At 55.2% G+C, this 27,850-nt stretch overlaps 1 protein-coding gene across 1 annotated transcript; it reads left to right on the plus strand.

Annotated features, from left to right (window-relative positions):
• Positions 1-27,264, plus strand: SLC4A5 (solute carrier family 4 member 5; the record flags this gene model as incomplete). The annotated part of the gene is made up of 24 exons (XM_082298222.1): positions 1-28; positions 2,742-2,871; positions 5,384-5,544; positions 6,336-6,491; positions 9,113-9,208; positions 9,829-9,884; positions 11,666-11,823; positions 11,909-11,996; positions 12,163-12,317; positions 12,766-12,909; positions 13,653-13,827; positions 14,149-14,282; positions 14,390-14,661; positions 17,237-17,298; positions 17,843-18,043; positions 19,472-19,585; positions 20,815-20,976; positions 21,602-21,780; positions 22,427-22,499; positions 22,663-22,731; positions 23,068-23,241; positions 24,143-24,304; positions 25,456-25,523; positions 27,099-27,264. The coding sequence occupies 24 exons, from the start codon at positions 1-3 to the stop codon at positions 27,262-27,264; spliced, it is 3,183 nt and encodes a 1,060-aa protein (XP_082154348.1).
• Between the last annotated feature and the right edge of the window lie 586 nt (positions 27,265-27,850).

A 27,850-nucleotide genomic window follows, 5' to 3' on the forward strand; every position in this document is an offset into this window, starting at 1 on the left:
ATGGGGGAAAAAAAGGAAACAACTCCAGGTAGGGCTTGGTTGGGATTTTTTTTCCCATCGCTCCACGGTGGGGGGAAAGGGAGGGGGGGAGAAAGCTCCGGGGGGGCGGGTTAAAATTCGTTTTTCCCTCGGAAAAGCAGCTTTTCCCCCTGGAAAAGCAGCCTGGGGGATGGCAGGTGAACTCCAGGCGCGCAGCTCCAGAGCTCATCCCAAAAATAAATTGGGGAACTCCCGGCTTCCGCTGGAGAAGTTGGTATTTGAAAGGGTCAAAAATATCCCAACCTTGGGGTTTTTTTGAGCAGGGAAGGAGCGGTGACTCCCATGGGATGTGCATCCCAGTATTCCGGTTCTCTGGGGAGGTGGGGACTCGTCTGAGGCCGGAAAATCCAGGGAAAGGTTGTGGAGAATCCGCGGCAGCCCCCGGCTAACGCTGGACCTTAACTCGGGATTGCAGAGCCCCGGCAGCGCCTCATTCCCTCGGCCCCAATTTTATCCCAGTTTTTTTCACTCTACCTGAAGCCAGAGCAGGAATTTCGCTTTGGAGAAGGATCCCCAGGCGAGGTTTTGCTGCTGGATCGGGGTCGGGGTGGCTGCACCTCACAGGGAGGAGGTTTAGGTCATTCCTGTCCCGTTTCCCATGGAAATGTGGGGTCCGCTTGCGTGGAATGAGCCTGAGTATTCCCAGGGTTCCGTGGGAATTCCCAGCGCCCGAAATCCCAGAGCTGGGGGTGTTTTCCCATCCCAGAATCTGGTTCAGGGAGATCTGGATCGGCTCTGGGCCCCCCCCCCGAGTGGTATCCTCAAGGAACAGGGGCTGATTTGGGGGTGTTTTGTGGGGTCTGGCCTCTGTCCCCGTTGCTTTCACCCTCTCCAACAAACACCTGCCGCTTCCCGGGATTTTCAGTGCTGGATCGAATTCCCAGGAATGAAAAAACCCCAAAGCAGGGAGAGCTGGGTGTTTTCCCGGCTGTGAAAGGGTTCTCCAGGTGAACAAATCCCAGGAATTTTGGCTGCCTGGCCGAGTCCTGGCGGGGTTGGTCGAACACCTCGGGGAGGGAGGGAAGCACAAGTTGGGTGCTGGAAGTTGAATTTATTCCTTAAAATCTGGCAGGATAAGGAAAAGAAGCTAAAAAAAAAAGCTCTTTCTGGACAAGATTCCCATCGGTTTTTGGGGTTTCAGCCCCGAGACCCCAAAATGAGGCCCTGGGGAGGCTGAGGAAGGAGGGATCTGTTTTTAAAACCCCAAAGAGGGAATTTGGGCAGAGTCTGGAGCAGCAACCCCCAAATCGAGGGCGTGCGGAATTCCAAATCCCCCTTTTCCCACCAGTGACCCCACCCAGCACAGGGATTTCCAGCAAAATCCCAGTGTTTTGCTGTTCGGCTCATGGTATCCGTGGCCAGTTTGAGGTTTTTTTTAGGGAATTTCGGGTTTGGCTGGGAGGGTTGCCCAGAATTGCCCCCATTTCATCCCTTTTCCGAGAACAACCGCCAGGCTTAGGGAGCCTGAAACCCTCCAGGCACAGAGCCCAGCCCCAAAACGACCGGGAATATTGATAATCATAATAATGGAGCTTTATAGGAATGGCAGCAGGACCGGGCCACAGGGCTTTAGGCTCGGCTTAGAGGAGCTTAAGAGGTCTAAGCAGGTTCAGCCTAAAGGGACATCCTCTTCTTTGGGGACCTGGGCGTCATCTCCTTTGTGCAGGAAAAGGGGCCATATTCCCGTTTTTCCCTCCATTTATCCACAGCAGTTTAATTCCCTGATTTTCTAAGTGATGAATTTCCCAACCTTGTTATTCCCAGCTTGGAGAAAAGGAGGATTCTGCCCCCCAAAAAATCACATTTTCCAAGCCTGGATCATTCCTGCTCCATTAGGAGATGCAGGATTGTATTCCAAACACACCATTTCCATGGATTTCAGGTGGATTTTCATCTCTTCTTTGGGGTTCACCCCCATCCCTGCTGCAACCAGGGCTCGGATTTGTCCCCAAATCCACCAAAATTGGGAAGATTTGCCGGAAAAGCCCCAGAGGAGGGAGAGGGTTAAAAGCAAATCCAGACTTTTTTTCTTTCCGGGAGGTTCGTCACCCTCCCGTGGGCGCTGGGAATGTGCCGGAGATGGAAAAGCCTTTTCCCAGCAGGCAGGAGGTTGGCAGGTGACGTGTCCCCGATCCCATTCCCAGATCACTCCGCACGGAGCCAGAAGCCATAAACGCCCCTTCCCAGGCTGGAGTGTTGTTGGCTGGAAAAAGATGGAATTTTTTCCTGCAGGAATGATGGATTTGTGTGATTGCCCTTGAATGATCCCGCTTCCCCTCGGGAATGCGGCGGGAAAACCGGGAAATCCCAGCGTGCCGTGCTGGAAGGGCTTGGTTGTGATGGAGCCTGGCAAAAATGGGATCCGTGGAAGGGAAAACCGTGGGATACCCCATGGAAACGGGGCACACGCATCTCCTGGAAAGGGGAACTGGATGGTTTTGTGTTCCTGGACCTTTATCCCACTCCTCCTTTCCCCAGCATCCCGCATCTCTTTCCACAGGGAATTCGGGACGGCATCACTTGGAGTTCCCCCATTCCTCTCCTTTAATATTTTCCTCCACATTTCTTCCATTTCCCTCCCTTTTTTATGATCCCAAACCACCCTACAGCTCCTTCTTTCCCCCCTTCAGGGCCTTTCCCTGTGGGAACGGAGCGGGATCATCCCGTTTCCCATGGAATTAAAGCTCTGCTTTCCCTGGCAGTGTCCCCGGCCGCCGAACGGCTCCGCTACATCCTGGGGGAGGACGATGAGCTCCCCAATCCCACCCTTTTCACGGAGATGGACACCCTGCAGCACGACGGGGACGAGATGGAGTGGAAGGAGTCGGCCAGGTCAGGGGGGATTTGGGAATGTGCCGGGGAAAAAATCCCCTCCCAAAATATCCCCGTGGATAAACGGAATCAGGGAACGAGCGTCGGTTTCAGTGGTGTTAAAAAAAGGACATTCCCGAGTCAGGGAAATGCGGGAAAAATGGGATTTTAGGGTGACGTGCACCTCAGCTGCATCCTGAGGAGGAGGAGGAAGATTTCCCATCTTATCCCGAATTTTCTCAGGCTGGATCAATCCCAGAGCTGGAGTTTTTCCCCCTCCCAGCCACCAGAGCCCTGCAGGAAGGGTAAAAAACGGGATAACATGCTAGGAAATTCCAGCTGGGAGAATTCCAGCTGGGAAATGGGAGTAGGGGGCACAAAGAACATTTTCCCAGGATTTTTTTCCCTCCACACTTTTTCTGGCCAGGCCAGGAGTGAAACTTTTTCCGCCCCTGATCCATAAAAAATGAAACCCCACCTGCTCCATCCTTAAAATAAATCATTAAAGGAGCTGCAGGTGGAATTTGCTTTGTTGGACTGGGATCTTACCCAGGGGAAGATCCCAAATCCAAGCGGGATTTTCCCTTCCTGACCTCAGCTCTGCAAGGGTTGGGATTTTTTGGGGGGGAGCTTTGGGAAGGGGGTCCAGGTGGTATCTCGAGCCCTTTCCTGTGGGATTTCCCAGTTTGGGTGCGGAATTTTGATGCCAGGGATTGGGATAGATCGGGATCGGGCCCTGTGGATGCCCATCCTCTCTTTTGGGCTGGTTTTCTTTGCATCAGCCAAAATTTGGGAAGCTCCTCAGCATCCCCCTGGCTCCAATCCCTGCACCGACTCCTTAATTTTAACCTTAATTCTTTTTTTAACCTTAATTAACCTTAATCTTCCATAAATCCATGTTTACTTCTGCACTCCCTGAAAAGCTTGGAAAAATCCATGTTTGCGTTGGGGTTTTCATCAGGGAGGCCGGGAGGTGGAGATTTCCAAGCTTTTCCTGGGACCATGGAGGTTTCCCAAGTCCCGATTCCCACTCTCCAGCCAGGTTGAGCCTCTTTATCCTCGGGGGTGGGAGCAGAAGGTGGGATCCGCTCCACCTGCTCCACAATATCCACAATAAATGGGGAAAAAATGGGAATCGGGATGCTGGGAGCAGCAGGGAGGTGGGAATTCACAGTAGCCTTGGAGAAAGAATCCTGGGATGCCGATCCCGGGGCAAAGGCGCTGCTGGAAACGTGCCCCGAATCCCACACTGGCCCCGGCCGCTCCCTAATAACCCAATTTCCTCAGGAAAACGGGGCAGAAGGAAAGGAAAAGCGGCCTAATCGGCTTTGGGAGAGCGGCGCTGGCGCTTGGCGGGAGCCGCCGCGGGAAGCTTGAATTCCCTGCTGGGGAAAGCTGGAGGGCTGGAGAAAGGGATTCTCCAAAGAAATCCGGGAAGGGGAGCTGTGGGATGGGCACCAGGGCCAAACATTGGATTTTGGGGGTGTTGGGGTTCTGTTGGAGCATTCCTGCTGTTCCCAGGTAATATTCTGGTAGTTTTTCAGTAGGGACACCTGAGATTTTCTCTTTGCAGCAGCTGATCCCATCCCGGCCTTTCCCCGGCCTTCCCCTGCAGCATTCCAGAGCCACCAGCTCTTCCCAAAATCCCTTCTCCTCCTCTGTCCTTCCCATGTGGGGCAGCAGGAGCCCAAATCCCAGCGGTGCCCGTTCATCTCTGGGTAGGAAAATCCATGGAGCCCGTTGAGGGAAAGCAGCTTTTCCCCCCGAAACCAGGATCTGCCCTTCCAGCATTCCGAGCCCTGTTCCCAGGGAGCCGGGAGGAATCATCCACCTCATTCCTGAAGTTTCTCTGGAATCTTCAGTATAAAATCAAGGAAGGGAAGGGCTGAATCCCGAGGGTTTGCCCATCCTCCCATCTCCCACCGTGGGGATGGAGTGCCCAGGGTGGGGTCTGAGCATTCCTGAGGAATTGTTGGGACGTTGGGAATGCTCTGGGATCTGCTCTCCCGCGGGCTGCTCCAAGCAGCAGCAGATCCAGGCTCAGGCCACGTCACCTCCATGGGAAAAGCTCCCAGAGCTCACAGGAGCAGTTTGGGGACATGGAAATCCATAGGGTTGGGTTTCCTGGTGGGATAGGGAGTTTTCCCTCTGCTCCACGACTCCCAAACCTTGCAGGAGCAATTTGGGGACATGGAAATCCACAGGATTGGGTCTCCTGGTGGAAAACCAAGGAATTGGGAGTTTTTCCTCCATTCCACAATTCCCAAACCTCTCAGGAGCAATTTGAGGACGTGGAAATCCACAGGATTGGGTTTCCTGGTGGGATTGGGAGTTTTGCCTCCCCTCCACAATCCTGGAAGCAGCTCTCTGGGGAACGGCACCACCAGGTTCTCCCTTCCCACCCCGGATAATGAGCGAAAACTTTGCGAGATGAATTAATCCCGGCTTTCCATGGAGGGGAAACTCCCCAGGAAAAACCATTCCCTAATCCTCACACCCGCTCTGTCCCGGGCCCGTCCCGCTCTCGTTCCAGGTGGATCAAGTTCGAGGAGAAGGTGGAGGAAGGCGGCGAGAGGTGGAGCAAACCCCACGTGTCCACGTTGTCCCTGCACAGCCTCTTTGAGCTGCGGACGTGTCTCCAGACGGGAACGGTGCTCCTGGACCTGGATGGATACTCCTTGCCCCAAATCATAGGTAGGAGCCCCTGGAGGCTTTTCCCCCGTGTCCTCAAACTCTGGGAATGGATTTAAATTCATTTGTTTGCTCCATAAACCGAACGTGTCTGGGAACGAGCAAAGGAAGGAGCTGGGACCCCTCAGCTGCTCCCAGAAATTGTTGTGTTGAGGTTTTGGGGGGTCTAGGGGTCACTCCTGGGTGGGTGTGGGGGATGATATCATCAAGAAGCAGATCGAGGATGGGAGATTTTGGAGGGTTCTGGTGGTCACTGCTGAAGCAGCAGATTTTGGGGTGGTCTGAGGGTCACTCCTGGGTCACCTTTGCTGGATGTTGCAGAGGATACCATCAAAAAGCAGATCGAGGATGGGAGATTTTGGGAAGATTTTGGGGGTCACTCCTGTGTCACCATGGGTGGATGTTGGGGATGATGCCATCGAGAAGCAGATCAAGGATGGGAGGTTTTGGGGAGATTTTGTGGCTTTTCTGAGGGTCACCACGGGCGGGCGTTGCAGAGGATGTCATCGAGAAGCAGATTGAGGACGGGCTGCTAAAGGAGCAGATTTTGGGGGGGTTTGGGTGTTTTCTGGGGGTCACCAAGGCGGGCGTTGCAGAGAATGTCATCGAGAAGCAGATCGAGGACAGGCTGCTAAAGGAGCAGATTTTGGGGGGTTTTGGGGGTTTTCCGGGGGTCACCACGGCGGGTGTTGCAGAAGATGTCATCGAGAAGCAGATCAAGGACGGGCTGCTAGAGGAGCAGATTTTGGGGGGTTTTGGGGGTTTTCTGGGGGTCACCACGGCGGGCGTTGCAGAGGATGTCATCGAGAAGCAGATCGAGGATGGGCTGCTGAAGCCGGAGCTGCGGGAGAAGCTCAGCTACGTCCTCCTGCGCAAGCACCGCCACCAGACCAAGAAGCCGATCCACCGCTCCCTGGCCGACATCGGCAAATCCGTGTCCTCCAACACCGGTGAGTCCTCGGGGTCCAGCCGGCGCCTGGTGGCACCCTCGGGCATCGGGGAGGAACATCTCGGGAGAAGGGAAGGAGGAACCCAAGGGGTTGGGACACCCAGGTGTTTGTTGCCCTGGGAAAGACCCCAAAATTCTGCCCCTGGTGGGTGAGGGAGCCGGAAGCCGAGGGCGCGTTTGGGACATGGACGGTGCTGTGGGAGGGGGCGTGGTTACGGCAGGGACAGCGTCACTGGGTGGTGACATCATGGGGTGATGACATCACCGTGTGAGGACAATGGCGCTGTGTGATGACATCACCATAGGAACAGTGTCGCTGTGTGAGGACAGTGTCAATGTGTGATGACATCACTGTGTGATGACATCACCACGGGGACAATGGCACTGTGTGGTGGCACTGGTGATGTGTGATGATGTCACTGTGGGGACAATGGTACCACATGAGGACAATGCCACTGTACGATGACGTCACCGCGTGGACAATGGCGCCATGCAATGACGTTACTGCGAGGACAGTGGCGCTGTGTGATGATAACATCACTGTGCGATGACGTCACTGCGAGGACAACGGCACCATGTGATGATAACGTCACTGTGCAATGACATCACGTGAGGACAATGTCACTGTGCGATGACGTCACCGCGAGGACAATGGCGCCGTGCGATGATGTCACTGCAAGGACAATGGCGCCGTGCAATGACGTCACCGCGAGGACAGTGGCGCCATGTGATGATAACGTCACTGTGCGATGACATCACCGTGAGGACAATGGCGCCGTGCGATGACGTCATCGCGAGGACAATGGTGCAGTGTGGGTGCCATGGCTTGGCGCCGGGGTTTCCTGGCGCGGCGGGCGCAGACAAATCCGGTCTGCTCCCGGCTGATCCCGCCTTTGCCCAGCCCTTACAAAAGGGGATTTGGTCGGGTTTAGCGGGAGGTCACTCGGTGGAGCCCCGGATTTGCCGGGCTCCGGCTGCTCCCGGGGACAGCAGCTCCCGGGAGAGGCCATCAACGAGCAACATTCCCAGTCCGGGGGCATTCCTGTGTCCCGGGGCCGGATATGCGAGCCAGGACTTGCCCAGAATCCACCAAAACTGAGCACGGCTGGGGAATGTTGGGTTTAGCGCCTTGCTGAGGGGATGGAATTGCTCTGAGTTCCCAAGGAGGGACATTCCGAGGAGGAAATGGTGGAGAAAGGGAGGGTCCCTCCCATTCATTGTGCCCACGGCAGCTCCGTGGCGGATATCGGGATAAATCCCGCTGGCACAGGAATCCAGCGGGAATTTCACAGGTGGTTTGGTTGGGTTTAACGATAAAAGAAACGGGGAGAGATGCCTTGGTGGCAGCTGGGGCCTTGGGGAGATGCGGAGCAGCAAAAACGCTCCAGGGGATTCTCCAAAAGGAATTTTGGGAATTTAGGAGGTTTCCTGGGAAAACGTTGGGCTCAAGACAGAAAATCCAGGGGGAAAAAGGAAATGTTTGCGGTGAAGTGATTTGGCTTCAATATCTGGGATGAAAAATGGGATTCGCTGCCCGTTTAGGGAGGAGAATCGTGGAGCCCGATGGAAGCCAGTGGGAATATTTTGGAGTGAGGAGATCCTGGCAGATCCCGAGTGCGGGTTTCTTGGGAGAATGACGGGATTAAGAACCCAAATCAGATGTGGGGTCTTCCCAAGGAACAGAAATGTCCCTTCTGGAGGCACTGACGGCCCCAGAGGCAGCGCTGGGCTGGGCTGGGGTGGTGCTGGCTCCTCGTGTGGGGCAGGGAGATTTGGGGTGGGAGATTTTCATCGATATCCCCTCACTGCCGCCGGGAATATTCCGATGGGTGGGATAAGGGCACGGGAAGGAAAAGCACATTCCTGGTGTCTCCTGTGCTGGGCAGGTGATCGTTCTTGCCTGCCCCCAACATTCCCCACAGGATCCTGCTCCTGGTGTTCCTCATGGGATATTCCCTATGGGATCCATCCCCTGACGTTCCCAACGGGATCCTGCTCCTGATGTTCCCCACAGGATCCTGCCCCGACATTCCCTATGGGATCCTGCTCCTGACATTCCCACAGGATCCTGCTCCTGATGTTCTCCACAGGATCCTGCTCCTGATGTTCCCCACAGGATCCTGCCCCGACATTCCCAATGGGATCCTGCTCCCGACATTCCCAATGGGACCCTGCCCCCGATGTTCCCAATGGGATCCTGCTCCTGACATTTCCTATGGGATCCTGCACCCAATGTTCCCTATGGGTTCCTGCCCCCAGTGTTTCCCACAGGATCCTGCTCCTGACATTCCCAATGGGATCCTGCCCCCGATGTTTCCCCACAGGATCCTGCCCCGACATTCCCTATGGGATCCTGCTCCCGACATTCCCACAGGATCCTGCTCCCAACATTCCCTATGGGATCCTGCTCCTGACATTCCCAATGGGACCCTGCCCCTGATGTTCCCCACAGTAACCCGCCCCGACATTCCCAATGGGATCCTGCTCCTGACATTCCCACAGGATCCTGCTCCTGACATTCCCAATGGGACCCTGCCCCCGATGTTCCCCACAGGATCCCGCCCCGACATTCCCAATGGGATCCCGCTCCTCCTCTCACAGCCCCTCTCTCCTCTCCCCCAGCCCGCAGCCCCGTGCGGGGCCCGGCTGCCGGCGCCGCCTTCCACCGCTCCACCGAGGACCTCCGGATGCGGCAGAGCGCCAGCTACGGCCGCCTGCGTGAGTGGGGGGACACCAACCGCCCCCAAATATCCCTGGAATGTCCCAAATTCCCAGTCGCAGAGCGGGAGGTTGGGACGAGGTCCCACCATGGCCGCTGTCCCGGAAGCGCAGCACGGAATCCGGGATGAGCGAGGGTGCTGGTGTGGCTCAAAATCCGCAGGGTGGAGGAAAAAATTCCGTCAAATCTTTGGGGAGGGAAGGAAAGGTGCTTGGAAGAGGGTGGGAATCCTAAAAGATTGCTTGGCTGGGAGAGGGCGGGTGGGAAATCCCGCCTGAACTTGGGAGCTTGGTTTGTGTAGCTGAGACAGGAAATGCTCCTGTTCACGGAGATTTGGGATCATCAGGGCTGGAAAAGCCCTCTAAGGTCATGGACCACCAGCACGGCCACAACGTCCCCAAGTGCCACATCCAGACGGATTTTGGGGGGATGGGGACTCCACCCCTGCCCTGCGCCAGCCTTTCCACCCTTCCAGAGAAGGAATTTTCCCGAATTCCCAGGGTTTGGCGGCACATCCCATAAGGAATACCTTATTTCTTTGCACGAGGTCTCCCCACTGGGTTTTCTCCCAGCACCAGGGGTGGCTTTTCCTCACATTCCCTCCTTTCCCTCCACCCAGGTCACGCCCAGAGCCGGAGCATGAACGACATCTCAGACACGCCGAGCACCGACCAGGTACCCATCCCAAAATCCCACTGGGAGGAGCATCCCGACATGATCCCGCTGGGCTCTGGGGTTGTTCGGGTCCATGTGAGCCTCCGCTGGGTCGATACCCACACAAATTCCTAATTAGGGGAGTTAATGCTGGTATTGATCCCCTTGGATCCACGGGGAAGCTGTCCCAGAAGTGACACCCGCGCTTCCAGCATGGAATTAGGGATGAGCCAGGAGGCTGGGCCGGGTCAAATCCCTTGGGGTGGGGAAAAAAAATCCCTTTGGATCTTCAGGGAGGACAGGAAAGGGGCTTGGAGGTGTAGGAATCCTAAAGGATTGGCTGGGAGAGGGCGGTAAATCCCATCCAAGCTCTTGGGTTTGCACACAGGGATCCAGCTCTGGAGGTGAGGGGCTGGAATTTGGGGTGGGATCTGTTTTGCCTGGGTTTTTTTCAATGCAAAGCTCAGCTGAGAGGCCATGGGGGGCTTTTCCTTCTGGGATTGCTTCTGGGAAGCAGCTGGGAAGCAGCTTGGGCAGGTGCCCTGCTTGGGGATGGGATGGATCACGGGGTTTTGTCCCATTCCCATCCCAGACTCTTTTTTCTGGGAACGGCTGATTTGTTACATGAGCTTTGCTCTGTTTCCGTTTGTGATTTCACCATAAACTGAAGGGAGAATCACCGACCCCGCAGGTTTTTAGGGAATGGGATGGGATAAGAACCTGCTTTTCCCCTGGGATGTCCTTGCTGGGCTTACCTGGGGTGATGCACTTTAGGGCAAGTCCAAACACCACAAATAACGCTTTGTTTCCCTGGATTTCACCGATGGAAATCCATGTATTGCTGGGAGCCACAGGACAGGGACACCGCAAAGCTTTCCAGAAACCACTCCATGCCGGTGCCCACTCAGGAACCCCAAATGTCCCCTCCAGCAATGGGGTTCAGAGGGTTAATCCCAAAATATGCAAAGCATTTAGGTTTAATCGCCCTATTAGGCACACTACAAAGGGACTTTTTAGGTGTTTCAGGAAGCTTAGTGGTCGCTGGTAACTCCTGCTCTGATTCCGAGCCGCGCCGGAGGAGTTGCTTTATTATTATGATTTATTTTATTTTTTTTTTTTTTCCATTTGGGTTTAAAAGATTAGGACGGGGAGAGGCGGCTGCCCGGCTCACATGCCTCCCCTCATGCTGCCATATAGATTATCATAACTCCCTGCCCGGCTTGGTATTGAACCCTTTTAGGCTCGTAATGAAAGAGCTGCAGGGGAGAAGAGACCCGGGGCAATAAATCCATGGATGAGGTTTTCCTACTCCCGTTATTCATTCCCACTCCTGGGATGGGGCTGGGGAGGAAGGAGGCTCAGAAACCTCCCCCACGCTGGGCGCTGAGGGGGTTCTGTGCCAGGCAGGGGTTTGGGGGAGCCTGGGGCTGCGAATGAACTCCAAAAATGTTCCTGGCATTGCTGGGGTTCGGCTCGGATTTTCCACAGGGGGGATTTCAGGGAGATTTCCTTGCGGAGAACCCAGGAGAGCAAAACCAAACGCTGCTGGTTGGGTGGCAGAGCCCTGGGTGGGCGGTTTAGAGCCGGTCTTGGTTTTAGCCGCGTTTACTGAAGAAATTTGGCTCTGTGGATTTTTCCTGGCTTATTCCTGGATGCGGCTCCTCAATTCCCACCTCTGGGAGTCCTGGGACAACCAGAGGTGAAATCTCGGAGCCTGAGGCTTCAACTTTTGCAGGAAAAAAATGGGGGAAAAGCCAAATTTTGGCAACCGCTCCCTTCCCCACTCTCATCCTTCCTGACAGCTGAAGAACAAGTTCATCAAGAAGATCCCCAAGGATGCCGAGGCCTCCAACGTGCTGGTGGGGGAGGTGGAGTTCCTGGAGAAGCCCTTCGTGGCCTTTGTGAGGCTGCTCCAGGCCACGATGCTGGGGGGGGTGACAGAGGTGCCCGTCCCCACCAGGTGAGCGCCGTCCCCTCGGGATCGAGCGGTCTCAGGACACCTGAGGTGGCCTGAGGTGACCAACACAGCGCCTCTCCCTCCCCAGATTCCTCTTCATTCTCCTCGGTCCGGCAGGGAAAGCCAAGTCCTACAATGAGATTGGCAGGGCCATCGCAACCCTCATGGTGGACGATGTGAGTGGAGGCCACTCCCGGCCCTCGTTCGGAACCCCCTGGCTCAGAACCAAGGAAAAAAAGCAATTTTCACCTTATCTCCCCAAAACCTGAGCTTTGAACCCCCAGAAGGACATGGGACTGGAGGCCACGTCCAGGCTGACCCCTGTCCTGCATCCACCCCCAGCTCTTCAGCGATGTTGCCTACAAAGCCCGGGACAGGGAGGACCTGATCGCCGGCATCGATGAGTTCCTGGACGAGGTCATCGTCCTCCCGCCCGGAGAGTGGGACCCCAACATTCGGATTGAGCCTCCCAAAAAAGTGCCCTCAGCTGAGAAGAGGTGGGTGGGGGCCGTGGGGCCCTGTGGCCACTCCCACATGTCCGGTTTTCGGGGACGAGAGCCTTGCTTGGCTTCACCCCTGGAAATAACCCCTGGAAATGTTGAGGAAAGGCGGGGTTTTCAGCAGGTTTTGTTCCCAGATCGGCTCAGAGCCATTCCCACCCTCCTGGAGCAGCCTCTAATGGGAGGTGTCCTTGCCCAGGGCAGGAGTTGAACTGGATGATCCTTAAGGTCCCTCCCAACCCAACCCAACCCAAGCCATCCCATGACTCCAGGGACTGAGCTCCCCAAACTGAGCTCTGGGTCTGTCCAAATTCACCCCAAAACTCACAATCAGTGCAGGCACAGAGCTGCCCCATGGCCTTGGCCGAGGTCCTCACACCAGGGCTCGGTGGTGCTGATCCGGGGGCGCCGGTGCCGATCCAAGGCCGATGTCCCCATCCCGCAGGAAGTCGGTGTTCTCGCTGAACGAGGTGGGGCAGATGAATGGCGCGGCCGGCGGGGCGGGCGCCGGGGGTGGCGGCGGCGGCAGCGAGGATGGGGAGATGCCCGAAGTCCACGAGATCGGGGAAGAGCTGGCCTGGACCGGCAGGTGAGCAAGGACCCACCACCAAAAACCTCTGGAGGGTGCCGGGACCCATCAGCATCTCCTGCGGGCTCATCCTGGGGTTTTTGTGCAGCACCAGATCGATTTCTGCATATATACATAAAATAATTACATTTCTGTATCTGTATTTATGTATATCCCAACTGGCCAGGGAAGCTGCGGCTGCCCCTGGATCCCTGGAAGTGTCCAAGGCCAGGTTGGGGCTTGGAGCAGCCCGGGACAGTGGAAGGGGTCTCTGGGTGGGACTGAGGGGTCTTTAGGGCTCCTCCCACCCCAAACCATTCCAGGGTTCTGGAGCCCCTCCGGCACCAGGTGGGGAGACATGGGAATGTTCCCCTGGAGAAGGGAAGGATCCAGGGAGAGCTTCCAGAACATTCCAGGCCCTAAAGGGGCTCTGGGAGAGCTGGAGAGGGACTGGGGACAAGGCCTGGAGGGACAGGACACAGGGAACGGCTTCCAGTGGGAAAGGGGAGATTGAAATGGGATCTTGGGAAGGAATGAGGGTGGGGAGGGGCTGGGCTGGAATTCCCAGAGCAGCTGTGGCTGTTCCTGGATCCCTGGAAGTGCCCAAGGCCAGGTTGGAGCACCCTGGGATAGGGGAGGTGTCCCTGCCCATGGCAGGGCTGGAATGGGATGGGATTTAAGGTCCCTTCCCAACCCAAACCACTCCAGGCCTCCACAATTCTGTTTTGGTGGAAGTCACCAGGTCCTCGTCGGTGTCTCCGCAGGTTTTGTGGTGGCCTCTACCTGGATATCAAAAGGAAGCTGCCCTGGTTCCCAAGTGACTTCTATGAAGGTTTCCATATCCAGTCCATCTCTGCCATCCTCTTCATCTACCTGGGCTGCATCACCAACGCCATCACCTTCGGGGGGCTGCTGGGGGACGCCACCGACAACTACCAGGTCCAGCCCAGGGTGTCACCGGCGTGGGGACAGCAGGGGTGGGATGGGGTGGGGTGGGATGGGATGGGATGGTTTTTACCCTACTTGTGCCATGCCAAGTTTCTGGGGATGGAAATTCGCTGCCAGGTGGGACTGGCAGCCCTGGAATCCCTGCAGGATGGGACAGCCCCCTCAGCGGCAGTGCCAGGAGCAATGGGACATGGTCCCAACCATCCCGTCTGGGTCCAAGCTGAGGTTCCTCAGCCCCATCTCCATCCGGGGGATCCGTGGGGACGTGGGTGGCACAGCACCCCCGTAACGCTGCCTTTGCTCCGTCCCCAGGGGGTCATGGAGAGCTTCCTGGGCACGGCCATGGCCGGCTCCATGTTCTGCCTCTTCGCCGGGCAGCCCCTCATCATCCTCAGCAGCACCGGCCCCATCCTCATCTTCGAGAAGCTGCTCTTCGACTTCAGCAAGTACGTGCTGGGCCATCCCGGGGGACAGCAGGGCCCGGCCGTGCGGGGGTGGGACGTGTCCCCCAGCCCCCGGCTGCTCTCACAGGGCCGCTTGTCCCCTCTTCCAGAGGCAACGGGATCGACTACATGGAATTCCGCCTGTGGATCGGGCTGCACTCGGCCCTGCAGTGCCTTATCCTGGTGGCCACCGATGCCAGCTTCATTATAAAGTACATCACGCGCTTCACCGAGGAGGGCTTCTCCACCCTCATCAGCTTCATCTTCATCTATGATGCCATCAAGAAGATGATCGGGGCCTTCAAGTACTACCCCATCAACTCCGACTTCAAGCCCGACTACGTGACCATGTACAAGTGCGAGTGCGTCGCCCCCGACCCAGGTGAGTTCATCCCGGGGCCGCCCGGGCAGGAGCCAGGGGGTGGGAGGGTCCTGGTGTGGATGAATCCCACGGGATTGCTGGCCGAGGATGAGGGATGAGGATGAGACAGCTGCCTGGGATGGAGAGACCTCGTCCTCCTCCTCTGAGGGGGTTTTGAAGATGGAGGAAGAGCCTCGTCCCGCTTGGATGAACGACTCGGTGCTTCCTGGGACACAGCAGATGGAGAGTTGGGATCTCAGCCTGGAGCAGCCAGACCTGGATGGATAAGAAGGAAATATGGGAACAAAGGACATTTCAGATCATTCCAGCCTGCTGCCGATGGAAACTGAATCTCCAGAACATGCCTGGAATTGTTCTATGCTCTCCAGTGCCTCGGACACCCTGGGATGTCCCAGCTGAGCGTGGAAACCTCCAAGGACTGTTTTTCCTCCTCTTTTTCCACTCCTTTTCCAAAAGGAGAGGCCATCGGGCTCTGAGCAGATGGTCCTTCCATGGCTGCCTGGTTTTGCTCTTGGATAGACGTCCTGGATGATCCCAGATCTGACTTGTGGAGCTCGGACGCTCCTGGAAGGGACCAGAGATGGCTTTGGGCTCACGGCAGCGACCGCCTGTGCTCCCAGGAGCTGAATTGATGTCAAAAATCTAAATTTTGGGAAGCGTCAGCTGCAGTCAGAGGAGGCTGAATGTCTTGGGATGAAGGTGATGGTGGATGAAGGTGGTGGTGGATGAAGGTGACGCTGGATGAAGGTGACGCTGGATGAAGGTGACAGTGGATAAAGATGATGGTGGATGAAGGTGACGGTAGATGAAGATGACGGTGGATGAAGGTGAAGGTAGATGAAGATGGTGGATGAAGGTGACGGTGGATGAAGATGATGGTGGATGAAGGTCATGGTGAAGTTCTCCCTGTCTTCTTCCTTCAAGAAAAGCATCCGAGACCCTCCACCCAACGCATTCCCAACACATCTGCCATTCCAAGGAGAGCTCCCACCCGATGTGAATCGCAGCGATTGGGTTTATTTTCACATTCTTCCTCAATTCCTGCTCATCCACCCCTCCGTGAGCGCCATGATCCCTCCGGGATCTGAGAGCCCAGAGCAGCACCCAGAGCCAACCCAATTCTTCCCAAACCAAGCCCCCCCAAACCCGACCTGCGGGAGAGCGAAGACAGAACCACCAGAGCTGGAATTCCTGAAAGGAACCGTCAGCACCCACCGGGATGTGCCCGGCAGCTCCTGCGCCGGGGCTTTAACGCAGGAGGAGCCTTCAGCCTCCAGGGAGGTCCCACCCTTTTCCAAGCCCCCATCCCGAGCAAACCCCGAGCAGCCTAGAGGCATCCGCACCCCAATTCCCGTTCCCATTCCTCGCCCTGGCTGCCCAAGGCAGCGGTGTTGGATTTAACATTCCTCTAGAAATTCTCTTTATTCCCCCCTCCATCCTTACTTTTTTTTTTAATCCCTTTTTTTTCCATCCGTGCTGATTTTTGATTATTATAACTGATTTGTCCCATATTTGTCTCTGCTGCACACATCAATTGGGGCTGATTTCAATCTCAAGTGAGTATCGCCTTCTAAATATTAAAACTATTTTAATATTGATACTCTCCCCCCACGGGGGGGTTCCGTTGTTATTTTTTTTCCCCATGTATTTGACTTTTCTCTCTCTCTGAAAGGGTTTGTGTAGGGCCCTTAGGGCTCCTCTCCTTAATCCCACCGGTGCTGTGCCACCCTTTAGGGCATAGAAATCCCAAAATGGGGTTTGTGCAAAAAGAAAAGGTTGTGGAGGAAAAAATAAGAACGATGCTGATGTTTTTAGGGCTGGGTTTGTTCCCCAGAGCTCGGTCCCGGCAGCCCCGGGGTCTCTGGCTTAACCCAACTCCTCCTTCATTAATCCCCGGCGCCGGGGGTGGAGGCGGCGGCCGAAATTCCCGCTTGGTGAAGAGGATGGAAGAGGGGGGGCAAAGCCATCCCGGAATTCCCGAATTCCCTCTTTTAGGGGCACCCCGAGAGAATCCGGGGGTGCTCCTGGAGCTGCAGAGCTGCGTCGCCCGAAGAGCCGAGCGGAGCTGCCTTTTGCGCCTGGAGGAGAAGGTGCCGGGGGCTCGAAAAGATGGAATTTTGCACCGATGACACCAAAACACCCCCAAAAGATTTTTTAAAAAATGAATAATAATTTTAAAAAAAAAGGCAAATTGGGTGTGATTTGGGTGCCGCTTCCCCAAAACAAAAAAACCCCAGGCTGCTTTCCCAGCTTTCCACCCCCGTGGTTTTAAGTCCACCCCACTCCCGGTGGCTTCCCTGGGAAGCTCCTCGAAATTTTAGGAACTGGGGAGCTCCTAAAAATTCCCCCCTCGCCAGCCCCAGAGGGAGAAGCTGCTGCAGGAGCCGCCACGTCCTCCCCAGCGCGTGGGTTTAATCGGGGAGAAGTCGCTGCGGGGTTAAAGAAGGAGGGGTTTCCCCCCAAAATCTGTGGATGCTGATCCCTGCCTGGCTCGGCAGGTGCAGCCCAGCCGGTTTGAATGCCCAAAAGCTTGGTTTTAGCCCCAAAACCTCAATAACCAACTCCTTTCCCGCAGCCAACGCGACCTTGTTCGATGCTTCAGCTCCAGTGGCACCGAACACCACTAACGTTTCTCTGGTGAGTGGGGGCTGCTCATCCCAGCGGGAAATCTGGGGCCAGGGAGGGTGGATCTCGGGGATTTCAGCACCCAGGGAGTGGGATGGGCCAGCTCAGAGTCAAGTTTGTGCTGGTTTGGGTTCCCAGCGGGGCTCAGCAGCACCAAATCCACGCTTTTCCCCCCAGATTTATAGCAGCTCTGCGGTTTTCCCGCAGTTTTGGGTATCCCAGTGGCAGCAGCCCTGGAAATTCCCCTTTCCTTGTGTGCTGAGATGGCTTAAAGGGCTCTTTTTGGGGGTTTGACCAGGAAATTTTCCTTTTATTGCAAGTTGCAGTTGCTAAAAATGCTGATTTTACTCAATTTGGTTGTGAATTTCCCCTTTTCTTACACAATTCAACCCTTAAAGTACAAATTTTGGGGGTCTGGGCAGGAAATTTCCCTTTCCTTCCATGCTGCAACTTAAAAACGCCGATTTTTTCTGTTTGCCCGGGAATTCCCCCTTTCCCTGCCCACTGCAACGATTTCAGATTTTGCTAATTTTGCTTTTTTTGGGGTCTCTTGCAGTCCAATGCTATCAACCTCACAGCTCTGGACTGGACGCAGCTGAGTAAGAAGGAATGTCTCAAATACGGCGGCAGCTTAGTGGGAAAATCCTGCAAATTCGTGCCCGACCTGGCGCTCATGTCCTTCATCCTCTTCTTCGGCACCTACTCCATGACCCTGACCCTGAAAAAATTCAAGTTCAGCCGCTATTTCCCCACCAAGGTAAGGAAGGAGCCGGGTTCTGCCTTTCCCAAAGATGAGGGAAAATGGGAGATGTTGGGAATTTTTGCTGGAGGCGAAGAACGCCAGGAAAAGAAATCTCTGGTTTTAGGAGGTTTTGGCCACAATTGGGATCCTCCTCAAGGTTTTGGGCCCTGGTTTTTTGGAATTCCGTGAGGCTTTTGATGGAATCCACCTCTCTAGAGTGGAGTTGGGTTAATGGGTGGACAATTAATGGATAAGGAACGGGTGGGATGATCCCAGCCACAGGGAAGTGGTCAACGGCTCAGAGTCCGATGGACATCAGTGACCAGTGGTGGCCAGGGTCCCTGTCAGGGCCAGAGTTAATTAATGTGTTTGTTAATTATGCAAATGAAGGGACTGAAGGCACCCTCAGGAGGTTTGCAGGTGACACCAAGGGACAATCCAGAGGGATGGGGCCATCCCGAGGGACCCGGACAAGCTCCAGGGAATCTCACGGGGTTTGTCCAGCCCAGGTGCTGGAGGTGCCCCTGGGATGGGGCAATCCCGGGGATGGATCCGAGGTGGGGATGAAGGGATGGAGAGGAGCGCTGGGAGAGGGATTTTGGGATGGGCGAGAGGCTGGACATGACCCCAAAGGTGGCCTGGGCTGACCCCCAGCGTGGGCAGCGGCTCCGGGGGGATTCTGCCCCTCAGTCCCCACCTGCAGCGCTGCCCCGAGCCCTGGGATCCCAGCGGGAGCGCGTGGAGCTGCTGGAGAGAGTCCAGAGGAGGCCACGGAGCTGCTCCAGGGCTGGATCCCCTCTGGAGCCGGGCTGGGAGAGCTGGGAATGTTCCCCTGGAGAAGGGAAGGATCCAGGGAGAGCTTAAAACCCTTTCCAGGGCCTGAAGGGGTTCCAGGAGAGCTGGAGAGGGACTGGGGACAAGGCATGGAGGGACAGGACACAGGGAATGGCTTCCAGTGGGAAAGGGGAGATTGAAATGGGATCTTGGGAAGGAATGAGGGTGGGGAGGGGCTGGGCTGGAATTCCCAGAGCAGCTGTGGCTGCCCCTGGATCCCTGGAAGTGCCCAAGGCCGGCTTGGAGCCACCTGGGATGGTGGGAGGGTCCCTGCCCATGGCAGGGCTGGAATGGGATGGGATTTAAGGTCCATTCCCAACCCAAACCATTCCAGGATTCCAGGATTCTCTCCCTCGGCTCTCACAATGCCAACACCCCATCCCCTCGTGGAAGAGAGGAAGGCGAGAAAATGGGGATTTTGGGGGGTTATTCCCGGGTTATCCGCGGCTGTGTGGAGCTGGAAAGCCCCAGGGGAGGATGCCAAAGCAGGAGCAAACCTCTCCACCCCAATTCCCCTTCCCACCCCGTTAATTCCCCTTCCCACCCCGTTAATGCCCCTTCCCACCCCGTTAATTCCCCTTGCCACCCATTTCCCTGTCTTGCCTCCAGGTCAGGGCTTTTATTGCTGATTTTTCCAATGTCTTCTCCATCCTGCTCTTCTGTGGAGTCGATGCCTGTTTCGGACTGGACACCCCCAAACTCCACATCCCCAGTATCATCAAGGTTCGGCCTCCCCTCTCCCACACTCCTTTTCCAGCTCCTCGCCAGGATTTTTTGGGAATATTGCAGCTCCAGGCAGTTTCTTAAAAGCTACTTTGTCTTTTCTAACAATGCTCTAATTCTGTGACTTTCTCTCCTCTCTCTTTTTGTTGTTTTTCCTCCTTTTTCTTCCTCCCTTTTTTATTGTTTTCCCTCCCATTTTTATTGTTTTCTCTCTCCTTTTTACTGGTTTTCTTCCTTTTTTTGGTTGGTTTTCCTCCTTTTTTTTTATTTTTCTCCTTTTTCTGTTTTCTCTCACTATTTTGTCATTTCCCCTCCCTTTTCTGCCATTTTCCTCACTTTTTATTTTGTTTTCCCTCCCTTTTTTATTGTTTTTCCTCCTTTAAAAATTGCTGTTCCTCCTTTCCCCCCCTCCTTTTTTGCTGTTTTTCTTCCCTTTTTTATTCTTTCCCCTCTCTTTTTTTTTGTTTTCCCTCCCTTTTTTTGTTTTCCCCCCTTTTTTGTTTTCCCCCCTTTTTTTGTTTTCCCCCCTTTTTTGTTGTTTCCCCCTTTTTTGTTGTTCCCCCCTTTTTTGTTTTCCCCCCTTTTTTTGTTTTCCCCCTTTTTTGTTGTTTCCCCCTTTTTTGTTGTTCCCCCCTTTTTTGTTTCCCCCTTTTTTGTTGTTTCCCCCCCTTTTGTTGTTTCCCCCTTTTTTGTTTTCCCCCCTTTTTTGTTGTTTCCCCCTTTTTTGTTGTTCCCCCCTTTTTTGTTTTCCCCCCTTTTTTGTTGTTTCCTCCCCTTTTTTTTGTTTTCCCCCCTTTTTTGTTGTTTCCCCCCCTTTTTTTTGTTTCCCCCCCTTTTTTGTTGTTTCCCCCTTTTTTGTTGTTTTCTCTCCCTTTTTTGCCGTTTCCTCTCCCTTTTCTCCCTCTCTCTCCCCTCTCTCCTGGCAGCTCCGTAAGCTCATTAGCGATTTCTCTATCTTTATGTCCATACTAATGTTTGTGGGGCTGGATGTGCTTTTCGGACTCAACACCCCAAAGCTCCAAGTGCCTACCGACTTCAAGGTAAAACCAAAATATTCCATCAAACCCCATTCCGGAAGGATTTCTCCTCCCCCCTTCAGGGCTGATGTGGGGATCCCAGTGAGGGGGGTGGTTCGGGTGCCGGATTTAGGGACGGATCAGGGACAGGGCGATGGGGTTTTCCCAATCCCTGCCCCGTTCCCGAGGTTCCGACCCCGCTGTCTCCCGCAGCCCACCCGCGTGGACCGGGGCTGGTTCGTGTTCCCGTTCGGGAAGAACCCGTGGTGGGTGTACCTGGCCAGCGCCCTGCCCGCCCTGCTCGTCACCATCCTCATCTTCATGGACCAGCAGATCACGGCCGTCATCGTCAACAGGAAGGAGCACAAGCTGCGGGTGAGCCCCCCCCCGGGATCCCCCACAGCACCCAGGGCATCCCCCACAGCACCCAGGGCACCCCGGGATCCCCCACAGCACCCAGGGCACCCCAAAATCCCCCACAGCACCCAGGGCACCCCAGAATCCCCCACAGCACCCAGGGCACCCCGAGATCCCCCACAGCACCCAGGGCACCCCAGAATCCCCCACAGCACCCAGGGCATCCCCCACAGCACCCAGGGCACCCCAGAATCCCCCACAGCACCCAGGGCACCCCGGGATCCCCCACAGCACCCAGCTGTGGGGTGGGCTTGGGGGCTTGCCCTGGCTCTGGCAGGGGCTCCCCCTGGGCAAGCTGCGGGTTTGGGGTGCTGGAGCACCTGGGGGGTGAAGTTCTGTGGGTAACGGGGTGCAGGGGGGTGATGCGGGGTGCCCCACGTCCGTGTGGGGTGAATTAGGGTGATATGGGGTGCACTGGGGTGATACAGGGTGCCCCACATCCATGTGGGGTGACACAGGGTGGCACTGGGTGCCCCAATGCCGTTCGGGGGACATCAAGGCCTTGCCAGAGGGGACCCCGTGGGTTCTGGGCTGGGGGTGGCCGCGGGCAGAGCCCCCCCTGACCCCCCGTGCTGTGTTGCAGAAGGCAGCCGGGTACCACCTGGACCTCTTCTGGGTGGGCATCCTGATGGCCGTGTGCTCCTTCATGGGGCTGCCCTGGTACGTGGCCGCCACCGTCATCTCCATCGCCCACATCGACAGCCTCAAGATGGAGACCGAGACCAGCGCCCCGGGGGAGCAGCCCCAGTTCCTGGGGGTCAGGTCAGGAGGGGCTAAGCTGGGTCTGAGCAGTGTCCCGGAGCCGGAGGGACATCCCCGTCCTGGGGGGATGAGGGACAGCACGGCTGGACGAGGGAGGGGATGGTCCCGCTCTGCTCTGGGCCGGGGCGGCCTCACCTCAAACATCGTGAGCGGTTTTGGGGTGACACGGTGTGAGCAGGACACGGAATTTGGGGTGACACGGTGTGAGCAGGACACGGAATTGCTGGAGAGGGTCTGAAGGAGGGACCTGGGGATGGGGAAGGGTCGCTCGAGGAGTGGCTGAGGGCGCTTGGAACGTTCAGCTGCGGAAACTGAGGGACACCCATTGAGCTCTGCAGCTTCCTCCTGAGGGGCAGCTCCGATCCCTGCTCCGTGGGACAGGGACAGAGCCAGGGAGCGGCTGGAGCTGGGCCAGGGAGGGTCAGGCTGGATTTTGGGAAAGGTTCTTCCTCCAGAGGGTGCCGGGCACTGCCCAGGCTGCCCAGGGAATGGGCACGGCCCCGAGGCTGCTCCAGGAGCGTTTGGATTTTGGGGTGTCTGTGCAGGGAGAGGGGCTGGATCAATGATCCCAGTGGATCAATCCCCTTCCCACTCGTGATTCCGTGGTTCCTCGGGGTGGCTGATCCTGCTTCCATCCCCGTTCCAGGGAGCAGAGGGTGACCGGCATCATCGTCTTCGTGCTGACGGGGATTTCGGTTTTCCTGGCTCCCATCCTGAAGGTAAAACATTCCCATTCCCCCCTTCCCCGCTGAGATCCGGGGACACGGCAGTAAAAAAGCCAGATCCTGCCCCATCCTCATGACCTCCAGCGCTGGTCCCTGTCCCTGGGAAGGAGCTGCTGCCTTCCCTGAGGTCAGGGCCGTGGTTTCTCCCTGTTCCCAGTACATTCCCATGCCGGTGCTCTACGGGGTCTTCCTCTACATGGGCGTGGCGTCGCTGAACGGCATCCAGGTGAGTGCCCTTCCTCCTCCTCCTCCTCCTCACTGGCCAGGGACTGGCCCACACTGGCTCAAAAAGGAGGATTTGTACTCCAAAATCTCCGCACGTGGGATGGCAGATACCCCAAACCCTCTGAGAAACACCAAAAAGCCCCAAATTCCCCCAGTTTTGGGGACCAAAAGAGGCTTTTCCAGGGCAGCCTGTGGGATTGGGTTGAGGATCAATCCCGGGCCTTCCTCCCTCAGCAATTTTGGGATCGCTCCAAGCTCTTCCTCCATTTTGGGACTAAAAGCGGGTTTTTCTGTGGGGTGGATCTGAGGATTAACTCGGACCTTCCCCCCCTGGCAGTTTTGGGATCGCTGCAAGCTCTTCCTGATGCCGGCCAAGCACCAGCCCGACTACGTGTTCCTGCGGCACGTCCCGCTGCGCCGCATCCACCTCTTCACCCTGGTGCAGATCGTCTGCCTGGCCGTGCTCTGGATCCTCAAATCCACTGTGGCCGCCATCATCTTCCCCGTCATGGTAATCCCATCCTCGCTCCAAAGGGTTTTTTTGGGATTTGATGGAATTTTTGGCGTGGTCCCACCGTGGCCGCCATCATGGTAATCCCATCCTCGTTGGGAAGGGGTTTTTTTGGGGTTTGATGGAATTTTTGGCGTGGTCCCACCGTAGCCACCATCATCTTTCCCATCATGGAAATTCCATCCTCGTTGGGAAGGGTTTTTTTGGGATTTGAGGATGATTTGGTGTGGTCTCACCATGGCTGCCATCATCTTCCCCGTCAAGATAATCCCATCCTTGCTCCAAAGGGTTTTTTTGGGGTTTGATGGAATTTTTGGCGTGGTCCCACCGTGGCCGCCATCATGGTAATCCCATCCTCGTTGGGAAGGGGTTTTTTTGGGGTTTGATGGAATTTTTGGCGTGGTCCCACCGTGGCCGCCATCATGGTGATCCCATCCTCATTCCACAGGGTTTTTTTTGGGATTTGATGGAATTTTTGGCGTGGTCCCACCGTAGCCACCATCATCTTTCCCATCATGCAAATTCCATCCTCGTTGGGAAGGGTTTTTTTGGGATTTGAGGATGATTTGGTGTGGTCTCACCGTGGCTGCCATCATCTTCCCCGTCAAGATAATCCCATCCTCATTCCAAAGGGTTTTTTGGGGGTTTAAGGGATCTTTGGCATGGTCCCACCGTGGCCACCATCATCTTCCCCATCAAGGTAATCCCGTCCGCGCTCCAAAGGGTTTTTTTGGGATTTAATGGAATTTTTGGCATGGTCCTACTGTGGCCGCCATCATCTTCCCCATCATGGAAATTCCATCCTTGCTGGGAAGGGGTTTTTTTGGGCTTTAAGGGGTTTTTGGCTTGGTGGTCACCAGGTCTTGGGTTGAGCGACGCTCTCGGACCTCTCCCCTGTCAGATCTTGGCCCTGATCCTGGTGAGGAGGCTCCTGGATTTCGTCTTCTCCCAACACGACCTGGCCTGGATCGACAACATCATCCCCGAGAAGGAGAAGAAGAAGGAGGACAACAAAAAGAAGAAGAAAAAAGGCAACAAAGGCGACAGCAGCAGCGACGAGGAGGTGGGCGCGGGGTCACCGGGGGGTCCTGAGGACAGCGGGGACATCCCAGAGCTGGGGAGGGAAAATTCCCACTGCAACCTGTGGGTTTGGGATGAAAGCCTTTGATCCCTGGAGCTGTTCCTCTGCACGGACAGAACCGGCTGAGCGAGGGGCTCAGGGGGCTGGCAGGAGGCTCCGAGGAATGTCCCGAAAGCTGGAAAATCACGGCAAAAAAAAGAGAAATCCTCAGGGAGAAGAGGCCAAACGCCCCGGTTTAGGGCACGGCATCCATCGCTCAAAGCCTCGTTACCCAAACCCCTGCCCCAGGATTTGGGAAGAGGAAGGCAAAGGCTCCTCCTCCACCTCCTCCTCTGGAGGTTTCGGGTCCCTTTGGGTGCTCCAGGTGCTCTCAGAGCCCCCCAGGCGCTGCTTTCACCAGGAATTTCCCCGTTTCTTCCCCAGTTCCCACCTCCCTCAGTCATTAAGATCCCCATGGAGCCCCTGCCAGCGCAGCCCCAAAACGGGGGCCCCCATTGCCTGAGCCGTAAGTAACGAGCCCAGGAGCCTCTCCCACGTCCCCTGCCGCTTCCTAATCCCTCCCGTGGGCTCCGCTCGGCACTAACCCCGCTGGGACACGCAGCCCGGATCCCTCCTGCCTCACCGGGATCAGGGAAAAACCCAGGCGGGGAGAGGCGCAAGAGTGGGAGCTGCCAGAGCACCTCTCATCCCAAAGCCTGGGGATCGCCAAGATTTCCTTAAATCTCAAAAGAAAAAATCCAGGAATCTCCTGGGTTTTGTCACCTCCGAGCTGGTGCTGATGGGGCTTTGTGAAAAGTATCTGCGTTTGGGATGGTTTGGAGCCCCAAAAAGCCACTTGTGTCGGAGTTACCCGCCTGGGAAAGAGCAGATTTGGCTCCACCTCCACCAAAACTCTGCGGGATAAATTTGGGGGCAGTTTGTTCCAGGCTGCATCACGAGCTCGGTTTAACTCCTCCGCTCTGCGCTCACACCGCTGCTGGCAGGGCCATTCCTCTCAAATCACCCCCAAAACCAGCGATTCCCAGATTTCCTCCTCCTCCGCCGCCCGCGGGACCCGCTGGCAGCTGGGAGTGGGGGACCAGGGGGCTTTTTTGGGGTCACCTGGGGAGTGTTTCACCTCTGTGTCCCCCCAGGAAAGAGGGCCTCCACCTGGAGCTTTGCGTTCTGACTCCTCCCCGAACGGTTCGGACATGGATCGCAGGTAACGGGCCCCCAGCAGGCTCCCCCTCCCTGTCCCCATCCCTGGGGGAGAATTTTGGGATCCCCGGCTGATCCTCCCGGCTGAGCTCCGCCCCTGAGCGATTCCCACCTATCCAAGCAGATTGTGGCAGCATCGCTCTGGATTTGGGGTGGTTTTGGGGTCCCCACCGTGGGGTTGTTGGGAGCTGCACCAGAGGGTTTGGGGCTATGAAACTGTTGAGGGGCAGCCACAGGGATTTTTTAGAGTGGGACGCCTCCAAATCCTGAAATTTTGGGATTATCCTCCGCAAATTCTGCGGGTTGACGGCAAAACACCGGATTTTCGTTCATTTCTCGGAGGTAGCCCGGAATAAACCCCAAAACTTTTCCAAAGGGCGTTGAAAGGACGATCTAAAGAGGAAGCCTTTAAAGGAAAGCTTCCAGGGGCCCAGCGTGGGGATGTGCACACGCGAGGCAGGATTTCCACAGTGTTTATGAGTAATTAACGAGTATCTCTAACAAATATTGTCCAATTAGGGGAGCAGCGGCTGGGTGGGGAATTTCCTCCGAGTTCTGCCCCACTGGAGTTGTTCCAATAGGGCTTCTTTGCCTTCTGAGTTCTGGTGGAGGACAAAATATCCTCATCAGGCTTCTTAAGAATAAAGGGAATTCTAATCAGCATTAGAAGGGTTAACTTATTATCCCAAAATCGGAGAGAAAGGGTGGGGAAAAATACCAAAAATATACCCATGGATTAAGAGTCTAGAAAAGAACATGAATATATGAAAAATATACATGAATAATATATAAATTGGGGGAAAATAGAGGGAAAATAGAGGACAATATAGGGAAAATAATATTGGGAAAATATAGGGAAAACATATGAAAAATATAGGGAAAATATAGGAAAAAGGGAAAATAACATTGGGAAAATATAGGGAAATATATTAAAATATATGAAAAATATATTTACAATATAGGGAAAATATAGGGAAAATAATATCGGGAAAATATATTAAAATATATGAAAAATATGGGAAATATAGGGAAAATAAAATATATGAAAAATATTGGGAAAATATAGGGAAAATAATATTGTGAAAATATAGGGAAAATATATTAAAATATAGGAAAAATATAGGGAAGATAATACAGGGGAAATATTGGGAAAATATATTAAAAATATAGGGAAAGTGTAGGGAAAATACATTAAAATATAGGGAAAATATAGGGGAAATAATAGGGAAAATATAGGGAAGATAATAAAGGGGAAATACAGGGAAAATATAGGGAAAATATATTAAAAGATATGAAAAATATAGGGAAACTATAGGGAAAACATTGGGGAAATAATAGGGAAAATATAGGGAAAATAATATAGGGAAAATATATGGGGAAAAAAAAGATACAAAAATAGATGAAAAAGATATATTAAAAAATCGATGGAAAATATAGGAAGAATACATGAAAAAAAAAAATATACAAAAAAGCTCCAAATCTTCGGGCATCAGCATCACCCGGAGCGTCTCCCCGGGGAGGGTTCGGGGTGGGGGCACCACCCCTGGCTGCTCACCCCCTCTCCCCTCCTGCCCCCCAGTATCACCCTTCACCTGAAGATCTCGTGCCCGTCGTCTCCCGCCTTTAACTACTCCCGAAACCCCATCTGTGCCGTGCCCCAGGTGAAGATCGAGATGGAGTCGGACTACGAGGACACCGACACGGAGAAGGCTCCTCGGGACATGGGCAGTGAGACCACGCTATAGCCCGGCCCGCCCCCGCCTCTCTCGATTTTATATATATATATATATATATATATCGATATCGCCATATTCATATATATATATAAAGGAAATCGGGCGTGTTCTTCTCTGCCGGGCGCAGGAGGCCCCGGGGGTCCCGTGCTCCGGTAGATTTTGGGGTCACGCGCTGTGGAATTCCCTCCCTTCCCGCTGGGAATTGGTGATTTTGGCCCTGTCTCAGAGCTGCGGGAGCAGCCGGGATGTGCCGATGGAAACATCCTGGGGTGCTTTTGGGGTGGGAGGAGGAGGTTTGCGCGGCTGAGAGGGATGGGGAGAGCTGTTCCCTGTTCCCAAATCCCTGGAATCACCACGTGGCTCCTGGGGAGCCCCGCTCTGCGGAGGGAATGGGGTGACGGCGGGGAGGATGTGTGGGACAAAAGCGGCTGCTCCAAAGCGTGCTGGGGCATCCCAGGAGTGGGACCCGGCTCTGCTGGGATGGGGAGGAGGAGGAGGAGGGGGAGGAGGAAGAAGAATCTGGGTTGGGGATGAGGAGGAGGAAGCACCTGGGGTGGGGACGAAGAGGAGGAGGCAGCTGGGATGGGGATGAAGG

The sequence above is a fragment of the Coloeus monedula genome, assembly GCF_965178545.1.
Source record: "Coloeus monedula genome assembly, chromosome: 28".
In the NCBI taxonomy this organism is placed as follows: domain Eukaryota; kingdom Metazoa; phylum Chordata; class Aves; order Passeriformes; family Corvidae; genus Coloeus; species Coloeus monedula.